The following is a 21,013-nucleotide window of genomic DNA, read 5'->3' as shown; positions in this document are numbered from 1 at the left end:
TGTAAGGGGTCGTGGTCATTAATGTACATCTGATACAGTGCCCCAAATCCATGTCTGTCTGAAGTGGGCACTGCAAGGAGCTTGCTGTATACTGATTCCGCTGAACTCCATCAAAAAGTATGCAGTAAACTCTGAAGCTCCCTCTAGTGGTGGCTGAAGGCAGAGAGAATTTTATCTTGAAACTGTACACGACGGATTTGGAGGACTGTATCAGAGAAATCATTTCTAGTGTTTTCACAGTGTGCTATTTTCTTTTATTAAGGTACCCAGTTATCTTATCAATTGAAGATCATTGTAGCATAGCCCAGCAGAGGAATATGGCCCAGTACTTTAAGAAAGTGTTTGGGGACATGCTTTTGACCAAACCAGTGGATGTCAATGCTGATGGGCTCCCGTCACCAAACCAGCTTAAACGAAAAATCCTCATCAAGGTTCGCATTTTGTTTTACTTCAAAATATTGAAAATTATTACGGTATTTGTTTTTTAACATTCTTGCATTTCTGGACTTTAATGTGCCTTCTCACTATTCTACAAGGCACAAATCCTAAAGACTAAGGACACCTTTGACATGGGGAAAAAAAACATTGCGTTAAGTCTTCGGCTGCATTCCTCATTAATTTGTAGGCTTCCTGATATACAATTTTTAGCCTAATCCATATTTCAGATTTTTCTTACGAGTGTCTCTCCCTGTAATACATGCTGGATGTGAGGTCTGTGTATATCAGGGGTGTTGCTGTCTTCATGTATCGGCAATCCCACAAGGTTGTACTTTCTTGTCCATGCATTTTCCTCCTTGTCTATAGCCTGTTCTCTGCGCCCTCCAAGATACTTTCTCTCCTGTCCACTTCAGATCTGTGTACAACACCCTCCTTGCTGTGATCATTATCCGTGAGAAGGGAGCAGAGAAAATAGTCAGGTGCAGGAGCTTATGCTGGATTTGTAAAGTTCGGATGTTATACACATGCTCACTTAATTAGGCCAAACGTTTTTGTTTTCTATAAGAAAGGGAAAGTAAAATAAATATGAAATTTTAAGGTAAATTTAGACAACCACCTTTTGTCCCAGTTATGAATGCTGATCGACTACAGCACTTGTTTACTGTGACTTACGACTGAGAATTGAGCAATCACTGCTAATGTTGTTCTGATTCCTACTTCATCATGTTATCGGCAGCACATTCCCCGTTTAGGTGATGTGCTGATGATTTTTCATGCTGGCATAAACTATCTAATCATCCGACGAACCGGCTTTTTGATGATCACCAACATGTTTGCTCAGGCCGACAAAAACAGGAATGAGCATTTTTTAATGGATGCCCAATCCTTATCTATCGTAATCCCATAATGCCCCTACTTGCCAGAAGAGTCAGGAAGCTCCCCATGCACATTAGATGGGCACCCCGAGCTGCCTTAACCACTTCATCTAATCTTTACAGCACAAGAAGCTTGCAGAGGGTAGCACGTATGAAGAGATCCCAACTTCTACCGTGTATTCAGAGAATGATATCAGCAATTCAATCAAGAATGGAATCTTGTACCTACAAGATCCTATAAATCACGTAAGTTTTAGAACAAGAATGACCTGTGACATGTTTGATGGTCTCTTAAGGTTAACTCTTTTGTCTCCTCCATACAGGAGTGGTATCCTCACTTCTTTGTACTTACAAGCAGCAAGATCTACTATTCGGAGGAGACCACTGGTGGACAAACCAATGATGATGAAGAGGAGCAGAAGGAGGTATGATTGACCAGTAAAAGTCCATTAAAAGCTGACATTTAAGGACTTGGACCACATTCAAATGGGTGTAATTTACAGAGGATCTTTTGGATTTCGAGCTAAGAGCTGGATCAGATCCTGACAGGAGTCCTGCATTGCTTTTCTAAATCTGATTAATTTCTTGGTGCCAGGTGTAAGTAGAATCACAAGGATCGGAATGTGGACCTGGTCTATATTTATTAACTTTTACACTCATAATCCAGAAAACAAGAGTTTAATATAGATGGATATATAGAATATAATTCATCCCATTCAGGTCAGCAACAGTTCCGAGCTACACTCGGCTGAAAAATGGTTTCATGGGAAACTTGGTGCCGGCCGGGATGGACGTCACATTGCTGAACGCCTCTTGACTGATTACTGCATTGAGACCGGAGCCCCAGATGGGTCATTCCTTGTGCGGGAAAGTGAAACCTTTGTAGGAGATTACACACTCTCGTTCTGGTAAGTGTAGTGTAAGGCTTTGTTCACATGACCATACTCGAATGTAAGAGGGTTTTTTTTAGACATTATATTTTATTGGGCTGTTAAATATCAGGGATGTTTTTTCCATTTTTTTTCTTTTATGTGAACAATCAATAAATCAATCAAGTCTTTCAGCACAAAGACTATTCAAACCAAGCACAGACTCTCAGTGCATCCTTGGCATGGCCAAACAGCTCAGTGCCTGTCATCGCCACGCATTGTGGGACGTTCTGAGATGTTTTGCCTGCTCCAAATGAAATTGTAAAATCTAAGTACATGTACAAACAGAGAGAGTCACACTGACACTCTTCGTATCAGAATAGAACTCCTTTATTACATCATTTGGTCAGGGTTTATATAGGCTTCTAATGGTCATGCATTGTAACAGTATCATTGGCTAAACTTATCTATAAATATGTGCTGTCATTAATACTATCAGATGTATGTATGCTAACTTTAGCCTATCTGCACCCAGCTTTTGGATCAAAGTGTGGCTCTACTTCATTGGTTTCACTTCTCCATTTTCTCGAACTCTCTGGACAAAGAAATTCCTAAGATTCCCCCTTACATAAACTCCACTTTGCAAGCAAGTAGATGCATGTACAAAAACTAAAATGGAGTCAGGATAGATAAATATCAATCCTGCTCTCACAGAGCCCCTTCTCACATATTTTCCATCTATATTTGCCCTTTGATTCCTGTAAAACTTAAGATTTTCAATCAAGAAAGAGGGGAGCAGAGATGGATGGAAAACAAGTGGGTGCCAATGTGCAATGAACTGTTCGGCCCATGCCAAGAGTGCACCCAAGCATCTATTTTTGAGTTGATCAGATATTTTTTTTGCTGACACTCCCTTTAAGAATAGGAAACCGTGTTTCATTATACTGTTTGGTACCGTTGTTATTCAGAAATGTGGACTTGTCTCAACATTTGCCATACTATTTAGACATATTGAAATTCGTGACTTTTTTAGATTTTGACTCCTTTTTGTTGTTGTGTTACATAGGAGAAATGGAAAAGTCCAGCACTGTCGGATACACTCCAGACAGGAGGCGGGTAGCCCCAAGTTTTTCCTAACAGATAATCTTGTCTTTGAAAGTCTGTACGCACTGATCAACCACTACCAGCAGATGCCATTGAGGTGTAATGAGTTTGAGATGAGGCTGACCGAGCCTGTTCCACAAACCAATGCCCATGAGAGCAAAGAGTGAGTTATGGGAATGATGCACATAAGTGGTTGTGATTAAATTATGGGCAGCATTATATGGCGGTAAAAGAGGAGGGTTTAGCATGGTGTGAAAAGTGTTCTACAAAGCTAGTAAAAAGAAATCTAAGTGCACTTTAGGTAGATTTGCTTACTTTTTGAATCGGCATATGATGTCCTTTTTGCAGGTGGTACCATGCCAGCCTTACCCGAGCTCAAGCTGAACACATGCTGATGAGAGTACCGCGGGACGGTGCTTTCCTAGTACGTAAAAGGAGTGAGCCCAACTCTTATGCAATATCATTCAGGTGAGACCCGGGATATTGTGTCTTCATTTAGGATGTTCCAAGAAGCCGCTTGTTGAAGGACTTTTTCTTACCTTCCTTACATTGACCTGGTGCAGAGCGGAGGGGAAGATCAAGCACTGCCGGGTGCAGCAGGAAGGTCAGAGTGTAGTACTGGGCAGTTCAGAGTTTGACAGCTTGGTGGATCTCATTAGTTATTATGAGAAGCATCCCTTATACCGTAAGATGAAGCTGAGATATCCAATCAATGAAGAGACTCTGGAAAAGATCGGCACAAATGTGAGTGATCTCTTTTTTTTTTTTTTTTTTTGCCTATTAATCTTTTCTCTTGGAAAGCATGCACCCTTCACTAAACTCTGTGCTGTAGGAACCAGATTATGGGGCACTTTATGAGGGGAGGAATCCTGGTTTCTATGTGGAGCCGAACCCCATGCCGGCATTTAAGGTATTCCTACATAAGATTCCATATCTCCTTTTACCAGTGATACTTTTTTTTTTTTTTCATTTCCTAATATTCCTTTTTTTTCTTCTTGGTTCTCACATATCGTCTACCTCAGTGCTCTGTTAAAGCACTCTTTGATTATAAAGCTCAGCGAGAGGATGAACTTACTTTCACAAAGAATGCGGTCATCCAGAATGTGGAGAAGCAGGAGGGTGGATGGTAAGCACATTGCCTCCCATGTTCCTTAAAGATCTGTTTTATCACATCAGGACATCCCTTACCTATGTGTCCTGCAATGGCGTATTGAAATCACAGAGAGGGGTCTCAAATTTAGGACCTCTAATATGAGCTAGAACATAGAGATGATGAGACATATTAGGAGTTCATGAATTTGGATGATTTGGATTTGGTCCATCCATGTACAATATAAACTGTGGTGTATTTAGAAGGGCACCTATGTAATTGTACATTGCCTCTGCATGTGTTGCTGACCACAACTTTATCCGACAATATTAGCAACTTCCTAGAGGCTTTAGAAGCTTATCAATGGGTTATGTCCATTTTCTTAAGGGGATGAAAAGCCCTTTAATTGTTGAAATATATTAATAGATTATTTGGAATCTACTAATGTTACTACCCTTCTTTGCTTTTAAGATTTGTTGTGTTTTTAAAAAAATTTTTTCTGTAGGTGGAGAGGAGACTACGGGGGTAAGAAGCAGATGTGGTTCCCTTCCAATTATGTGGAAGAGATCTTCAACCCACCTGAACCTGAACCAGAGCGACCAGTAAGTCATACTCGGACATAAATGTCCCACATCAGCAGTCGTATAGCTGCACTCATCCATCCAACCTAACATAGTTGTGATGCCGTTGCAGGTACTGATCCTTGATGCCAGATCATTCCCAATAATATTAGGAAATAAGGAGAACAGTGCTTCCAACTTGTCTTACAGACAGAGGTTTCATTACCTTGACAGGTTTCCAATAAGTGTCATGCAGTGCAGCCATGCTTCAGACTAAATTATGACTCTTCTGTATTATAACTGTTCCATAAGCAGGATCTGTTCTGTTTAGTGCCTGGACAAGGCTAAGGATTTAGCTTTATACAGAAAGCTGTATATCAGGCCTGATGGGTGGTGGCCATATCTCATATCGGCCAAACTTGGTGATCGGTGCCCTTTAAGTAATCAATACAAATTCTGAGACCTCATAAATGAGGTTGGCACAATACCGGGCTATGATTTATCCATTTCATGAACTACAGCACTGTTATTTTCTGTATTCCCAGCATCTGGATGAGAACAGCCCGCTTGGAGACCTCCTGGGTGGAATATTGGACGTTCCATCTTGTCAAATTGGTAAGAAGTTTTTTATATACATGATCTGTGCATAATGTAGATGCAGGTTGTTACCAGCCCATTTGGTGATTTCACTTATGTTTATTTCAGCCATCCGACATGAAGGGCTGAACAGTCGCCCATATGTTTTCTCTATAAATGTCCCATCTGTGACCAGATCTCCACTTGATGTTGCGGCTGACTCAGCAGAAGACATGCAAGACTGGGTGAGAAAAATCCGGGAAGCGGCTCAGACAGCAGACGCTCGGGTATGAAGATTGACATGTTGTGTGTGTGGTCTATTTTTGTTGTTGTTGTTTGTTCTCCTTTTTCTTTTTTTTCTTTTTTTTTTGCACTTCTGTTTTTACCACCTTCTTTTTTTTTTTTTTTCAAGAGCAATAACTTTTTTATTTCTGTATCCACATATAACCGCATGAGGGCTTCTTTCTTACAAGACGAACTTTGGTTTTGAATGTACCATTCATATTAACATATAATGTGCTGAACAATGGGAAAAAGTTTTGGATTTGTTGTGACAAAAATGACCTGACAGCATGACTTTCTATGACCGTATGATTATGGTGTTGCCAAACTTAAGCGCCATGTAAAATTAACACAATGCACAGCAGTGTCAAAATGACATTGCTGTGCACATGTTTTATCTCATGTCACATCTTTTAACCACTTCAGGGTTTAGAAACTCTGTAGAGCTTAAAAGAAGTGACCTATCCATTCTCTGGGTGTCTTCTAGGAAGCCGCCGGCTCTCTATACTTGAAGTGATTTTGTTATTTTATTTATTTTAATTCAGAACTTAGTAGAAAAAAATTAGTTTGTGTTGCCATTTTCTGAGACCTGTAACTTTTTTACATTTCCATTGCCTGACCAGGGTAAGGGCTCCTTATTTTGCGCATGGAGCTGACATTTTTTTATTGAAACGATTTTTGATCGTTTTCCACTGCATTTTTGGAGTGAAGTGCAGCTACCTTTTTTGTTTCAGTGCTTACTGTTTGGTATGACTATTTTTATATTAATTCAGGCAATTACACACTCAGTACTGCAAAATATGTTTGTTTGCTTTTTTAATACATTTGCTATTTTTATTTGCGGAAATGGTGGGTGATTTTTTTTTTCTTATATTTGTAATTAGTTTTTAGGTGATTTAAACCTGCCATATTTTGATCACTCATACAGTACAATAGTTTTGCAGTATATTGTGAATTCAGCGGTCACCTATAACATCCGATCACAGTCTGAGCTTCATAGGAGATTTCACATGGTAGGCACAGAGGACCCGTCTGTCACCATGATCGAGATGTGCTGGATGCCGATAGCCATCAGAAGTTAGGCCACTGTGTTAAAGACAGGGGCATTTTAAGGGATAAACATACGTATCCATTAATGTTGTGTGCCAGCTAAGTAGCTGAGTCGGCACTCATGCTGAATGGAGTGTGCTACTTGGCCCACTCAGTACATAGATTGCACATGTCATCAAGTGGTTTAGACCACACACTAAAAAATAGTTCAACTTCACAATTGTGTTCCACTTGTTGTTGATTCTTCACCAAAAATTTACATTTGGTATCTTTGTTTGAAGCATGATATGGGAAAAGGTTGAAAAGTTCCAGGGGGCCGAATACTGTCTATTTTACTTTGTGTTCTCCATTCCATAACAATCTTTTTTTATTTTCATTCAGGGCAAGGCTAACAACTGATTTAGACCTGAAGTGACTTTCTTTTCTATTTTATTTTTTCTTTATGCTTTTTGTATGTTTTGCTTATTTCACACTTTGTGCTCGCCATAAAGTCCTAAAACAGGTACATGTAGCTATATACAGTTGTGCTTAAAAGTTTACATACCCAGCAGAATTTTTGCTTTCTTGGCCTTTTTTCAGAGAATATGAATAAGTCCAAAACTTTTTCCACTCATGGTTAGTGGTTGGGTGAAGCCATTTATTGTTAAACTACTGCGTCTTCTCTTTTTAAATCATAATGACAACCCAAAACATCCAAATGACCCTCATCAAAATTTCACATACCCTGGTGATTTTGGCCTGATAACATGCACAGAAGTTGACACATATGGGTTTGAATGGCTACTAAAGGTAACATCCTCACCTGTGACCTGTTTGCTTGTAATCAGTGTGTGTACATAAAAGCTGATTGAGTTTCTGGGATCCAGACAGACTATTGCATCTGTCATCCTGCCACTGACTCTTCAGGATCGTGAGTCATGGGGAAAGCAACAGAATTGTCAACGGATCTACATGAAAAGGTAGTTGGACTGTATAAAACCGGAAAGGGATACAAAAAGATATCCAAGGAATTGGTAATGCCAGTCAGCAGCGTTCAAACTGTGAATAACAAATGGAAAATCAGGGGCTCTGTAAAAACAAAACCACGGTGAGGTAGACCAACAAAAATGTCGTCCACATCTGCCAGGAAAATTGTTCGGGATGCAATGAAAAACCCACAAATAATGTCAGCTGAAATACTGGACTCTCTGAAAACTAGCTGTATGGCTGTGTCAAGATACACAATAAGGAGGCAAGTGAAGAAAAATGGGCTGCATGATTGGGTTGCCAGAAGAAAGCCATTACTGCACAAATGCCACAAAGTATCTCACTTACAATATGCAAAACGGCACAGAGACAAGCCTCAAAACTTTTGGAACAAGGTAATTTGGAGTGATAAGACCAAAATTGAACTTTTTGGCCGCAACCATAAACGTTACATTTGTAGAGAGGACAACAAGGCCTATGATGAAAGGAATACCATTCCTACTGTAAAGCAAGGAGGTGGATCGCTAATGTTTTGGGGATGTATGAGCTACAAGGGCACAGGAAACTTGGTCAAAGTTGAAGGAAAGACGAATGCAGCACTTCATCAGCAAATACTGGAGGCAAATTTGCACTCATCAGCCCCGAGGCTGCTCGTACTTGGACGTTCCAACATGACAAAGATCCAAAATAGAAGGCCTAGTTGACCTGTCATTGGCTAAAGCAGAACAAAGTGAAGGTTCTGGAGTGGCCATCTCAGTCTCCTGACCTCAATATCATTGAGCCACTCTGGGGAGATCTCTAGCTCGCAGTTCATGCTAGACAGCCCAGAAATTTACAGGAACTGGAGGCTTTTTGCCAAGAAGAGTGGGCAGCTTTACCATCTGAGAAAATAAAGAACCTCATCCACAACTACCACAAAAGACTTAGAGCTGTCATTGATGTTAGAGGGGGCAATACACGGTATTAAGAAATGGGGTATGTGAACCTTTGATCAGTGTCATTTGGATGTTTTGAATTGTCATTATTTAAAAAGAGATAACACAGTAGTTTGATAATAAATGGCTTCACCCAACCACTAACCATGAGTGGAGAAAAAGTTTTGGTGTTATCATTCATATTCTCTGAAAAAAGGCCAAGAAATCAAAAATTCTGCCGAGGTATGTAAACTTTGGAGCACAACTGTATAGTTAATAATAATAATAATAATAATTTTTATTTATATAGCGACAACATATTCCGCAGCACTTTACATTATTGAGGGGACTTGTACAGACAACAGACATTACAGCATAACAATAAACATAGCTATGTGTGTATGTGTATATATAGATAAATGTATGTGTAATAAAAATATATATTATAATGTGTGTGTCTATCTATCTATCTATCCATCTATCTCTATAGTATAGTAGGATGGCCTACTGCTTTCTATATGGGGAATTCGGACTTCCCACACTCGTACGGCTGCACGATCTTATGTGCTGTTTACTGTGCAATGAGATTTTAGACTATTGTTGCAAATGTGCATGTTGACTGCCTGGATGTTTACAGTCTGTGGCCAGTACAGAGTAGTTAACGGGAACCTGTCAAGGCGTTTTTAACTAAAAGAGCCACCTTGTGCAGCAGTAATGCTGCATTCTGACAAGGAGGCTCTTTTAGTTCTGTGTGCTGTAACTGCAGAAATAATCAGTTTTATAATTTGTCCAAAATACCTTGTCTTCAGACAAGGAGGCCGGCGTTTTCCCCCTGCTGCAGACGCCACACAGCCGTCACTCAAATCTTCTTGGCGCCGGGCGCCGCCTCCTCACCGCTGTTTTGAAATGATGCGGCGTGTTGTAAATTAGACTTTTTGGCTCCCTCTTGTGGTCACTAGTGATATGACTCTGGGATTTTCTTTCTTCAGTTTGGCACTCACCTGGGTCATTAGTCCAGGGGTGTCGCTATATAAACTTCCTGGATCCTTAGTCCAGTGCCTGGCATCATTGTAATCAGATCCTTCTGTTGCTCCTGTCTGCTGGTCCTGGCTCTTGCAAAATTAAGCTAAGTCCTGCTTCTTTGTTTTTTGCTTTGCTCCTATTTTTGTCCAGCTTGTACTAAATGTGATTTCTGACCTTGCTGGAAGCTCTAGGGGGCTGGTGTTCTCCCCCCGGCCGTTAGTCGGTTCGGGGGTTCTTGAATATCCAGCGTGGATATATAATAGGGTTTTTGCTGACCATATAAGTCATCTTACTATATTCTGCTATTAGCTAGTGGGCCTCTCTTTGCTAAATACCTAGCTCATTCTTATGTTTGTCTTTTCCTCTTACCTCACCGTTATTATTTGTTGGGGGCTTGTATCCATCTTTTGGGGTCTATTCTCTGGAGGCAAGAAAGGTCTTTCTTTTCCCTTCTAGGGTTAGTTAGTTCTCCGGCTGGCGCGAGATGTCTAGAACCAACGTAGGCACGTTCCCCGGCTACTTCTATTTGTGGTGCTAGGATTAGATATATGGTCAGCCTAGTTACCACTGCCCTATGAGCTGGTTTTTTGTGTTTTGCAGACTTGGTATTTATTCCTGAGACCCTCTGCCATTGGGGTCATAACAGTATGCCAGGCCAACATTGCATTGCAGAAGTGGGATAATAAGAAAGGAAATTCTGAGGTTTTTTTTTTTTTTTTTTTCTTTCCTCTCTTCCTCTCTTCCTCCCCTTTACCTCTGAGTGGCTTGAGCTTGCTGCAGACATGAATGTCCAGACCTTGATTACAAGTGTTGACCAGCTTGCTGCTCGTGTGCAAGGCATACAAAATTTTGTTACCAGTAGTCCTATGTCTGAACCTAAAATACCTATTCCTGAACTGTTTTCTGGAGACCGATTTAAGTTTAGGAATTTCAGGAATAATTGTAAATTGTTTCTATCTCTGAGACCCCGTTCATCTGGAGACTCAGCTCAGCAAGTTAAAATTGTTATCTCTTTTTTACGGGGCGACCCTCAGGATTGGGCTTTCTCGCTAGCGCCAGGAGATCCGGCATTGGCGAATATTGATGCGTTTTTTCTGGCGCTCGGATTGCTTTACGAGGAACCCAATCTTGAGGTTCAGGCAGAAAAAGCCTTGCTGGCTATTTCTCAGGGCCAGGATGAAGCTGAAGTGTATTGCCAAAAATTTCGGAAATGGTCCGTGCTTACTCAGTGGAATGAGTGTGCTCTGGCCGCAAATTTCAGAAATGGCCTTTCTGAAGCCATTAAGAATGTGATGGTGGGTTTCTCCATTCCTACAAGTCTGAATGATTCCATGGCGCTGGCTATTCAAATTGACCGGCGTTTGCGGGAGCGCAAAACCGCTAATCCTCTGGTGGTGTTGTCTAAACAAGCACCTGATTTGATGCAATGTGACAGAATTCAGACCAGAAATGAGCGGAAAAATCATAGACGTCAGAATGGGTTGTGTTTTTACTGTGGTGATTCTACACATGTTATATCAGCATGCTCTAAACGCCTAACAAGGGTTGTTAGTCCTGTCGCCATTGGTAATTTGCAACCTAAATTTATTTTGTCTGTGACTTTAATTTGCTCATTGTCCTCTTACCCTGTTATGGCGTTTGTGGATTCAGGTGCTGCCCTGAGTCTTATGGATCTGTCATTTGCCAAGCGCTGTGGTTTTGTTCTTGAGCCGTTGGTTAATCCTATCCCTCTGAGGGGTATTGATGCCACGCCATTGGCGGAAAATAAACCGCAGTTTTGGACACAGGTAACCATGTGCATGACTCCTGAACATCGGGAGGTGATTCGTTTTCTTGTTCTGCATAAAATGCATGATTTGGTTGTTTTGGGTTTGCCATGGTTACAGACTCATAATCCAGTCTTGGATTGGAAGGCAATGTCTGTGTCAAGTTGGGGCTGTCAGGGTATTCATGGTGATTCCCCGCCGGTGTCTATTGCTTCCTCTACTCCTTCGGAAGTTCCGGAGTATTTGTTTGATTATCAGGACGTGTTCAGCGAGTCCAGGTCCAGTGCTCTTCCTCCTCATAGGGACTGTGACTGTGCCATAGATTTGATTCCAGGTAGCAAATTTCCTAAGGGAAGACTATTTAATCTGTCTGTACCTGAGCATACCGCAATGCGTTCGTATATCAAGGAATCTCTGGAGAAGGGGCATATTCGTCCATCCTCTTCCCCTCTTGGTGCGGGATTCTTTTTTGTGGCCAAGAAGGACGGATCTTTGAGACCTTGTATTGACTATCGGCTTTTGAATAAAATCACTGTTAAATTTCAGTATCCTTTGCCTCTGTTGTCGGACTTGTTTGCCCGAATTAAAGGTGCCAAGTGGTTCACCAAGATAGATCTTCGTGGTGCGTACAACCTTGTGCGCATTAAGCGAGGAGATGAATGGAAAACCGCGTTTAATACGCCCGAAGGTCATTTTGAGTATTTGGTGATGCCTTTTGGGCTCTCTAATGCTCCTTCAGTGTTTCAGTCCTTTATGCATGATATTTTCCGGAAGTATCTGGATAAATTTATGATCGTTTATCTGGATGATATTCTGGTTTTTTCTGATGACTGGGACTCGCATGTAGAGCAGGTCAGGATGGTGTTTCAGGTTTTGCGTGAGAATGCTTTGTTTGTTAAGGGCTCAAAGTGTCTCTTTGGAGTACAGAAGGTTCCCTTTTTGGGGTTTATTTTTTCCCCTTCTGCGGTGGAGATGGACCCAGTCAAGGTCCGAGCTATTCATGATTGGACTCAACCCACGTCAGTTAAGAGTCTTAAGAAGTTCTTGGGTTTTGCTAACTTCTACCGTCGTTTTATTGCTAATTTTTCTAGCATTGTTAAACCTTTGACGGATATGACCAAGAAAGGTTCTGATGTTGCTAACTGGGCTCCTGCAGCCGTGGAGGCTTTCCAGGAGTTGAAGCGCCGGTTTACTTCGGCGCCTGTTTTGTGCCAGCCTGATGTCTCACTTCCCTTTCAGGTTGAAGTGGATGCTTCTGAGATTGGGGCAGGGGCCGTTTTGTCGCAGAGAGGTCCTGGTTGCTCTGTGATGAGACCTTGTGCCTTTTTCTCTAGGAAGTTTTCGCCTGCTGAGCGGAATTATGATGTTGGCAATCGGGAGTTGTTGGCCATGAAGTGGGCATTTGAGGAGTGGCGTCATTGGCTCGAGGGTGCTAAGCATCGTGTGGTGGTCTTGACTGATCACAAAAATTTGATGTATCTCGAGTCTGCTAAACGCCTGAATCCTAGACAGGCCCGCTGGTCATTATTTTTCTCCCGTTTTGACTTTGTGGTCTCGTATTTACCAGGTTCAAAGAATGTGAAGGCTGATGCTCTTTCAAGGAGCTTTGTGCCTGACTCTCCGGGAGTCGCAGAACCAGTTGGTATTCTTAAAGAGGGAGTTATCCTGTCAGCCATTTCACCGGATTTGCGACGTGTGTTGCAGAGATTTCAGGCTGGTAGACCTGACTCTTGTCCACCTGACAGACTGTTTGTTCCTGATAAGTGGACCAGCAGAGTCATTTCCGAGGTTCATTCCTCGGTGTTGGCAGGGCATCCGGGAATTTTTGGCACCAGAGATCTGGTGGCTAGGTCCTTTTGGTGGCCTTCCTTGTCACGGGATGTGCGGTCGTTTGTGCAGTCCTGTGGGACTTGTGCTCGAGCTAAGCCTTGCTGTTCTCGTGCCAGCGGGTTGCTCTTGCCCTTGCCTGTCCCGAAGAGGCCTTGGACGCACATTTCCATGGATTTCATTTCAGATCTCCCGGTGTCTCAGGGCATGTCTGTCATCTGGGTGGTATGTGATCGCTTTTCTAAGATGGTCCATTTGGTACCCTTGCCTAAGCTGCCTTCCTCTTCCGATCTGGTTCCTGTGTTCTTTCAGAATTTGGTTCGTTTACACGGCATTCCTGAGAATATTGTGTCTGACAGAGGATCCCAGTTTGTTTCCAGGTTCTGGCGATCTTTTTGTGCTAGGATGGGCATTGATTTGTCGTTTTCGTCTGCCTTTCATCCTCAGACTAATGGACAAACGGAGCGAACTAATCAGACTCTGGAGGCTTATTTGAGGTGTTTTGTTTCTGCGGATCAGGATGATTGGGTGACCTTTTTGCCGTTGGCTGAGTTTGCCCTTAATAATCGGGCTAGTTCTGCTACATTGGTTTCGCCATTTTTCTGCAACTCTGGTTTCCATCCTCGTTTTTCCTCGGGACATGTGGAGCCTTCTGACTGTCCTGGGGTAGATTCTGTGGTGGATAGGTTGCGGCAGATCTGGAATCATGTGGTGGACAACTTAAAGTTGTCACAGGAGAAGGCTCAGCGTTTTGCCAACCGCCGCCGCGGTGTGGGTCCCCGACTTCGTGTTGGGGATTTGGTGTGGCTGTCTTCCCGATTTGTTCCTATGAAGGTCTCCTCTCCTAAATTTAAGCCTCGCTTCATCGGTCCTTACAAGATATTGGAAATCCTTAATCCTGTGTCCTTTCGCTTGGATCTTCCGGTGTCGTTTGCCATTCACAACGTGTTCCATAGGTCTTTGTTGCGGCGGTACGTTGTACCTGTGGTTCCTTCTGTTGAGCCTCCTGCTCCGGTGTTGGTTGAGGGTGAGTTGGAGTACGTGGTGGAGAAGATCTTGGATTCTCGTCTCTCCAGGCGGAGGCTTCAGTATCTGGTCAAGTGGAAGGGCTATGGTCAGGAGGATAATTCCTGGGTGGTTGCCTCTGATGTGCATGCGGCCGATTTAGTTCGTGCCTTTCACGCTGCTCATCCTGATCGCCCTGGTGGTCTTGGTGAGGGTTCGGTGACCCCTCCTTAAGGGGGGGGTACTGTTGTGAATTAGACTTTTTGGCTCCCTCTTGTGGTCACTAGTGATATGACTCTGGGATTTTCTTTCTTCAGTTTGGCACTCACCTGGGTCATTAGTCCAGGGGTGTCGCTATATAAACTTCCTGGATCCTTAGTCCAGTGCCTGGCATCGTTGTAATCAGATCCTTCTGTTGCTCCTGTCTGCTGGTCCTGGCTCTTGCAAAATTAAGCTAAGTCCTGCTTCTTTGTTTTTTGAGTTATTTGCTTTGCTCCTATTTTTGTCCAGCTTGTACTAAATGTGATTTCTGACCTTGCTGGAAGCTCTAGGGGGCTGGTGTTCTCCCCCCGGCCGTTAGTCGGTTCGAGTGTTCTTGAATATCCAGCGTGGATATTTAATAGGGTTATTGCTGACCATATAAGTCATCTTACTATATTCTGCTATTAGCTAGTGGGCCTCTCTTTGCTAAATACCTAGCTCATTCTTATGTTTGTCTTTTCCTCTTACCTCACCGTTATTATTTGTTGGGGGCTTGTATCCATCTTTTGGGGTCTATTCTCTGGAGGCAAGAAAGGTCTTTCTTTTCCCTTCTAGGGTTAGTTAGTTCTCCGGCTGGCGCGAGATGTCTAGAACCAACGTAGGCACGTTCCCCGGCTACTTCTATTTGTGGTGCTAGGATTAGATATATGGTCAGCCTAGTTACCACTGCCCTATGAGCTGGTTTTTTGTGTTTTGCAGACTTGGTATTTATTCCTGAGACCCTCTGCCATTGGGGTCATAACAGCGGCGCCTGCGCTCTTTTCTCCTGCCTTGGGCAGGTGCAGTGAGCGCTGGCCGTCTGTCCTCTGTGTGTGTATATACGCCTTGCCTGTGAATCCCAGCTCCGCAGTGTCTTATGATTTATTCATACTACGGGGCTGGGATTCCTGGGCATGTGCATTGCGTGTCTAAGCCTCTCACCCTCTCCCACCATCTGCTACACACACACACACACACACACACACACACACACACACACACACACACACACACACACACACACACCAGCTGTGAGGATTTGGCAAGGTTCCAGGCGATTGCACGGAGGAGGAATCACCTGAGGATGCACACGCTGTAGCAGGCGGTGGGAGAGGGTGAGAGACTTAGACACGCAATGCGCATGCCCATTTCAAAACAGCGGTGAGGAGGCGCCGCCCGGCGCCAAGAAGACTTGAGTGACGGCTGTGTGGCGTTTGCAGCAGGGGGGAAAGGTCGGCCTCCTTGTCTGAAGACAAGGTATTTTGGACAAATTGTAAAACTGATTATTTCGGCAGTTACAGCACCCAGAACTAAAAGAGCCACCTTGTCAGAATGCAGCATTACTGCTGCACAAGGTGGCTCTTAGTTAAAAACGCCTGGGGGGGTGACAGGTTCCCTTTAAAGGGCTTCTCTCCTCTGATCACTCTATTTTTGATTAGTGTTCGTAGTGATGAGCGAGCATGCCCGAGTGCTAACACTGTTAGTCGCCGTGGCTACATGTCCCGTGGCTGTTGGATAGCCGCAACACTTGCATAGATTGCCTGTTTGCTAGGCAATCCATGCAGGCAGGCGTTGCGGCTTTCGAACAACCGTGAGACACGCAGGCGCCATGTCTCTAACATACTGTTAGAGCACGCCGAAGATGCTCTGAGCACGCTCGCTCATCACTAGTGTTCAGCTCTAATCTATACTCTGACATGGCAGTAAGTATTCAGTTTCTCTACTGCACAACTACATGAGTGGCCAGGAAACTACATTACCACCACTACATTAATATGCCAGGTTTTCTGCAGTGAGAGGTGCTTTTTGTAATTGCTCTACTTTCTAGCTGGCTAATTGAACTTTGAACAGGGTAATTCTTTGCTTGAAAATAGGTTTTATAAATAACTTTTTTTTTGCAATTTATCAGCTCACAGAGGGGAAAATCATGGAGCGAAGGAAGAAAATTGCCTTAGAGTTGTCTGAACTTGTCATTTATTGTCGTCCTGTGCCCTTTGATGAAGAGAGTAAGTTTATGGGTTTAACATAACGAGATCATATTAGTAACTGTTTTAAATATCCAGGTCGGAGAATATTAGACCTTGAGATATAGCACTAGCACCATTGATACCTTTCGTTCTTCAACAGAGATTGGCACAGAGAGGGCATGTTATCGAGACATGTCCTCTTTCCCTGAAACTAAAGCAGAGAAGTATGTCAATAAGCAAAAAGGCAAGAAGTTCCTGCAGTACAATCGACGTCAGCTATCTCGCATTTACCCCAAAGGTCAACGTCTAGATTCCTCGAACTATGACCCACTGAATATGTGGATATGTGGTAGTCAGTTGGTAGCTCTTAATTTCCAGACACCAGGTAACTTACCTTTATTATTGTTTTTATTTTTTAGCCTCATATTTAAGCCTCACACACAGCAGTATCAAGGCTCCACACATCCTCCATTGTGCCTCAGTAGTACCCTCGCTGTACCTCCTGGTTCTGCTGCATTGGGCATCATATTGTGGAGGTATTCTCTTCTAGGAGCATATCTCCAGCACATGACATCCCTGACAATGTGAAGTCCATGGGCTGCTGGGTTCATGAGGTCAAAGTCTGTCTTATTGCACTATTCTAAGTTCTACATTTTCCTATGGCATTTATTTTCTTTTTTTTTTCTTCAGACAAACCGATGCAGATGAACCAAGCTCTGTTCCAGTCAGGCGGCCGATGCGGCTATGTATTTCAGCCAAACGGAATGAGAGATGAAATGTTCGATCCATTTGACAAATGTTCCCTTCATATCTTGGAGCCAATCATTATCTGTGTCGAGGTAAGGGTACCGTCACACAGTGCCATTTTCATCGCTACGACGGCACGATTCGTGACGTTGCAGCGTCGTATAAGTATCGCTCCAGCGTCGTAGACTGCGGTCACACGTTGCAATACACGGCGCTGGAGCGATAATTTCATGACGTATTTGCGATGTAGAAGCCGTTGGTTACTGTGCGCACATCGTATACAACCTGTGTCACACAATGCAATCATGCCGCCACAGCGGGACACTAGACGACGAAAGAAAGTTTCAAACGATCTGCTACGACGTACGATTCTCAGCGGGGATCCGGATCGCAGTAGCGTGTCAGACACAGCGATATCGTAAATGCATCGCTGGAACGTCACGAATCGTGCCGTTGTAGCGATCAAAATTGCACTGTGTGACGGTACCCTTAGACTTTGGAGTTCAGTCTAGACTAAAAAAAAAACAAAACTGCTTATATGTAATAGTTGGTAAAGGACTATAGCCAGGTCATTCAGAAACTGATGATATTCTTCTCTGTTCTCAGATACTTGGTGCTAGACACTTGCCTAAAAATGGCAGAGGTATTGTGTGCCCATTTGTAGAAGTGGAAATTTGTGGAGCGGAATATGACAATGCCAAAGTGAAAACAGAAATTGTCGGTAAGATAATGTTGGATATGTGTAGGACACGCTCATGTTGAAAGAACTTGTGTTGTTTTTTCCTTCGGGGTGAAATGGTGTTATGTATTCTATTGAGTGCAAAATAGACAGTGGTACCTCTGTGTGCAAGAATTTATTAAGGCATCTGCTTTGTCATTCTAATATTTTTCATACATTTTGATTACACTATTGATGTATCCGGATCTCTGCTTTGATTCTTTACCTCCATTATTTATTTATTTATTTATTCTTTTTTTTTCTTTTAAATTAATAATGACACATTGTTCTGCATTTTGCACTGTTGAACATTTGTTGTTTTTTAAGGAAAGTTTTTCAATCCTTCATACACCCAATATTTTATACCGTTGGTTTAATAAAGATGATATTGGTTTGATCATTTGGATGTTTTGTGAGGGTTATTCGTAGGGACGTTTATAAAATACTGCTTGAAAGTTTGTGAACCTTTCCAAATGTTCCATATTTTTGCTTAAATTTGACTTGAGACTGCATCAGATTTTTGCGCAAATCCTAAAAGTAGATAGAAAAGCAAATCAAATAAATGAGTTAAAAAATACTAGACTTTGTCATTTTTATTTTTTTTTTAATTAAGGAAAATTACCCAATATCATTTTTGTGAGTGGCAAAGTATGTGAACCTTTTTGAATTAGAAGATAATTTGAAGGTGACATTCGAGATTGGTGTTTTACTTAGGTGTGAGTAAACAAGATGTTTTATTTAAAGAATAGGGATCTAACAAAGTCTAACAGTTACAAAACATTTATGTGGAAATATATTTATCATGGCATTAATAAAAGAGATTTTAAGAGCTCAGATGAGATTGTAGGTGCTCATCAGTCTGGAAAGGGTTAAAAAACATCTCTAAAACGTTTGCGCTCCACCAATGCACAAATAAGATAAGTTGTGCATAAATGAAAAAAATCAAGACCATTTAATTCTTCCCAGGAGTGGCTGACCAACAAAGATCACTCCAAAATGTATAACAGTCCAAGGAGTCACATAGGAACCCAAAGTAACCTCCAAAAAACTAAAGGCCCCTCTCTCACAATTGGCTAATGCTAATGTTCATTAGTTCATCATCAGGAGGACACTGAACAACAATGATGTGCATGGCAGGATTGTAAGGAGACACTGCTCTCCTAAATAATGAACATTGTTGTCCGTCTGCAGTTTGCTAAAGATCACCTGGACATGTCAGAAGACTACTGAAACAATGATTGAATTCTAATAGAAAATGCTTAAGGGAATTGTCAGGATATCTGTCTGTAAGCTGAATCTCAAGAGAATGTGGATCATGCAACAAGACAACAACCCAAAGCACACAAGTTGTTCTACAAAAGAATGGTTAAAGAAGAATAAAGAAACTTGGAATGGCCAAGTCAATGTCTTGACTAGAGATGAGCGAACACAGTTGGCTCCCTCCTTATTCGGCAAGCTATAGCGCTTACTGAAGAAGCTGCATCGGGAACCCGGATACCTGGTTTGCTCCTGACGATCAGCTGTTCGGCGCCCCAGCTGCATGTGTCACGGCTGTGTGACAGTCACAACACATGCTTGGAGATCCTGTGTGTTGTGACTGTCGCACAGCTACGACACATGCAGCTGCGGGGCCGAACAGCTGATCGTCTGGAGCTCTCCAGGTATCCGGGTTCCAGATGCAGCTCAGCTTCTTCAGTAAGCGCTATAGCTTGCCGAATAAGGAGGGAGCCAACGGTGTTCGCTCATCTCTAGTCTTGACCCTAATCCTATGCAAATGTTATGGAAGGATTTGATGGAAGCAGTTAATGGGAGAGAAACCCACATACATAACTGAGTTGAAGCTGTTTTGTTGTGAGGAATGGGTTAAAACTCCTCCAAGCCAATGAACAGAAGTAATCAACAATTACTGGAGATTTGTACTGAAGTTATTGTTGCACAACAGAAAACGGATACTGAAAACAGTCACATACTTTTGCAACTTACAGACAATGTAGTTTTGGATCACTTTTCTCAATAAAAAATAAAATATATTTTTTAGGTGAAATTTGTAACATTGTGGTGACCTAGCAGTCACCAAAGGCTCCCATTATGCTGGCGTTCAAGTGGTGGGCTAAGGAAATTCATTTTTCCCCTCGTCTGGCTACAGTGGAGTACTGTTGTGGACATATACTTAGTTGTAAGAGTGAAAATTGTAAGACTTCAGGATTATTTATTTTTAAGAATTTAGCTCATAATAGTGAAAATAAATTCAAAATTGCTTAAAAATACGTGACTTTTCGTTGTTGGCAAGCATTTCCCATCACACAATATACAGTTATATATGTAGATGGGAAGCAGACTTGGTGGTTCCTGGAATAATCAATGTGACGTGGTTTCTTCCTGCTCTGTAAACTCTAGTGCAATGGAATCTGTGTGCAAAGTCTTCCTGTGGTGGTTCATGGTCCCCAAGGATTGCACATTATTGTCCCTGGTTATCCTGACAAGTGTTTTTTAGGAGAGTTCTTCCAAAGCTGATATGCTGCTTATGTGTTGGTCCTGCCCGTGGATATCTTGCTTCTAGTATTGAATATACATTTTGGCCCATGATATCTTGCCTACCCTTTGAAAGCTTTGTACTGAGACCATGTGAGCGTGGATGATTTGTGGTCCAACATGCGCTTTATTTTTCTCTTTTTAGCGGCAAAGCAAACTCTAGCTCATGTATGGGGAAAAATGCAAATCCCATTCCCAAAATTTCTAGGCCTTGCAGATATCTTTATGAGCAACCCCAACTTACAAGTGTCTTGAATGACACGGGCTAAATTTTTCAAAATTTGGCACCCTTGGATAGCATGCTCTCATCCACACTTATCAAGTCCTTGTCTGTGCTTTTGTTTAATTGTGTGCCATAACACATCAACTCCTAGTCTCTTCATTCTCATTTTTGGTTTCCTTCTTCCTCCCTTATCCCCCTTATCTATACTGCCTTCTCCCCTTTTTCATTTTGGTACTTCTGT

At 42.3% G+C, this 21,013-nt stretch overlaps 1 protein-coding gene across 1 annotated transcript in view; it reads left to right on the top strand.

Annotated features, from left to right (window-relative positions):
- The window catches only part of PLCG1 (phospholipase C gamma 1), a 116,553-nt gene that overhangs the window by 83,431 nt on the left and 12,109 nt on the right, over nt 1–21,013 (top strand). The window contains exons 13-28 of the mRNA XM_077251520.1: nt 263–431; nt 1,437–1,559; nt 1,637–1,738; nt 2,034–2,221; nt 3,249–3,449; nt 3,635–3,754; nt 3,850–4,030; nt 4,119–4,196; nt 4,309–4,412; nt 4,882–4,978; nt 5,482–5,551; nt 5,642–5,799; nt 16,495–16,591; nt 16,713–16,937; nt 17,243–17,391; nt 17,906–18,020. Coding sequence (XP_077107635.1) covers nt 263–431; nt 1,437–1,559; nt 1,637–1,738; nt 2,034–2,221; nt 3,249–3,449; nt 3,635–3,754; nt 3,850–4,030; nt 4,119–4,196; nt 4,309–4,412; nt 4,882–4,978; nt 5,482–5,551; nt 5,642–5,799; nt 16,495–16,591; nt 16,713–16,937; nt 17,243–17,391; nt 17,906–18,020 — 2,177 coding nt within the window. The remainder of the gene's footprint in view (nt 1–262; nt 432–1,436; nt 1,560–1,636; nt 1,739–2,033; nt 2,222–3,248; nt 3,450–3,634; nt 3,755–3,849; nt 4,031–4,118; nt 4,197–4,308; nt 4,413–4,881; nt 4,979–5,481; nt 5,552–5,641; nt 5,800–16,494; nt 16,592–16,712; nt 16,938–17,242; nt 17,392–17,905; nt 18,021–21,013) is intronic.

The sequence above is a fragment of the Ranitomeya variabilis genome, chromosome 4 (assembly GCF_051348905.1).
Source record: "Ranitomeya variabilis isolate aRanVar5 chromosome 4, aRanVar5.hap1, whole genome shotgun sequence".
NCBI classification, from domain to species: Eukaryota; Metazoa; Chordata; class Amphibia; order Anura; family Dendrobatidae; genus Ranitomeya; species Ranitomeya variabilis.
This window is presented reverse-complemented; position numbering and strand designations above follow the sequence as displayed.